This window comes from Nothoprocta perdicaria, unplaced genomic scaffold (assembly GCF_003342845.1).
Source record: "Nothoprocta perdicaria isolate Ctin4 unplaced genomic scaffold, notPer1 scaffold_170, whole genome shotgun sequence".
Lineage (NCBI taxonomy): Eukaryota > Metazoa > Chordata > Aves > Tinamiformes > Tinamidae > Nothoprocta > Nothoprocta perdicaria.
The window spans coordinates 1,597,483-1,598,974 of record NW_020454872.1 but is presented as its reverse complement, the minus strand read 5'-3'; the positions used below and the strand labels follow the sequence as shown (position 1 = coordinate 1,598,974).

The window sequence follows — 1,492 nt, the reverse complement described above, 5'->3', positions numbered from 1 at the left end:
GCCAGCCTCAGCTGCACGGGGGCCTCGCCGCCCGCGGCGGCCGCCTGCAGCCAGCCCGAGGGCCCCGGCGGCGGCAGCCAGGCCATCACGTCGCCCTTGCCGGCCAACGTCCCGTCGCCCTCCTTCAGCAAGCTGCCCGCCGGCAAGGCCAGCGCGGCGGCCAAGGCCAAGGAGGCGGCGGAGGCCGCGGCCGGCCGCAAGCAGAAGCAGCCGCCGGGCGCCGGCCCGCCCTGCAAACGGACCTGCCCGGCGGCCTCGGCCAGGGGTCAAGGCGCCGGCTGCCGGGGCTCCCCCCCGCCCGGCAAGACAAAACTCTCGCCAGGAAGCCCCTCCTCGTCGTCCTGCTCATCGTCCTCGTCATCCTCATCATCATCATCCTCCTGCTCGTCATCCTCCTCCTCCTCGTCCTCCTCGTCGCTGTCCTCGCCCTCCTGCTGCCTCAACGGGTCGGTGTCCCCGGGCTCCCGGGTGAAACGGGCCGGCCCGCTGGACTGCAGAGCCGCTGGGCATCCCGCTCCTCCTCCTCCGGCGCCGACGAAGGCCTCGCAGCCAGCCTCGCCGCTCCACGGCCCCGGGGCGCTGGCGGTGACCTGCGTGGCGGCCACCGAGGCCAAGAGGCGCAAGAACGCGGCCACCTACTGCCGGCCGGGCAAGGGCCGGGCGCCCCCGGTGCCCCCGGCGCCCCCGGCGCCCGCCCCCTCGGGGTGCTCCGTGCGCAGGAAGAAGCCGGGGGGCCCCCCGGCCTTCGAGGAGAAGCGCAGCGCACTGAAGGTAGGGGACACAGTGGGGGGACACCAGCATGGGGATGGAGGGGACACCTCCATGGGGACGTGGGTGCCACTTCCATGGAGGTGCTGCTGCCAGCCATGCAGGGATGTGGGTGCCACCTCTGCGGGGAACACAGGGACATCTCCATGGGGACCCATGGGGACGTGGGTGCCACTTCCATGGAGGTGCTGCTGCCAGCCATGCAGGGATGTGGGTGCCACCTCTGCGGGGAACACAGGGACATCTCCATGGGGACATGGATGCCACCTCTGTGGGAGTGTGGGTGACAGCTCTGTGGGAGCAGGGGGGCCACCTCCATGGAGATGCTGCTGCCACCTCTCTGGGACACGGAGGACACCTCCATGGAGGCGCAGGTGCCACCTCTGTGTGGGTGCAGGTGCCACCTCCGTGAGGATAGGGGTGCCACCTCCTCAGGGACACCGGCATCACCACACCAAGGACACAGGTGCCACCTCCACCCCCACCCAGGGCTTCCAGGTGGCACCGTGAGAATTTCCACAGACAGATTCCGCGGGGTTGTAGGGGACCAGGGAGGGGACACGGGGACATGGGGACAGCCSCAGGCGCCGTCCTCACCCCTCGCCCTCTCCTCTCTTGCAGTCCAAAGCCCATTAACGCCGGAGCCGCCGCTCTGCCCTTCTCGATACCTCTGTAGTGTTTCTCTCCTACCCTGAGCGCCACCCAAAGCCACCAGCGAGGGACG

General features: G+C 70.6%; 1 protein-coding gene across 1 annotated transcript in view; it reads left to right on the top strand.

Moving 5' to 3' along the window:
• Positions 1-1,404, top strand: part of ATXN7L2 (ataxin 7 like 2) — a 4,571-nt gene extending 3,167 nt beyond the window's left edge. Inside the window, exons 6-7 of the mRNA XM_026036071.1 lie at positions 6-771; positions 1,390-1,404. Coding sequence (XP_025891856.1) covers positions 6-771; positions 1,390-1,404 — 781 coding nt within the window. The remainder of the gene's footprint in view (positions 1-5; positions 772-1,389) is intronic.
• Positions 1,405-1,492: the final 88 nt, after the last annotated feature.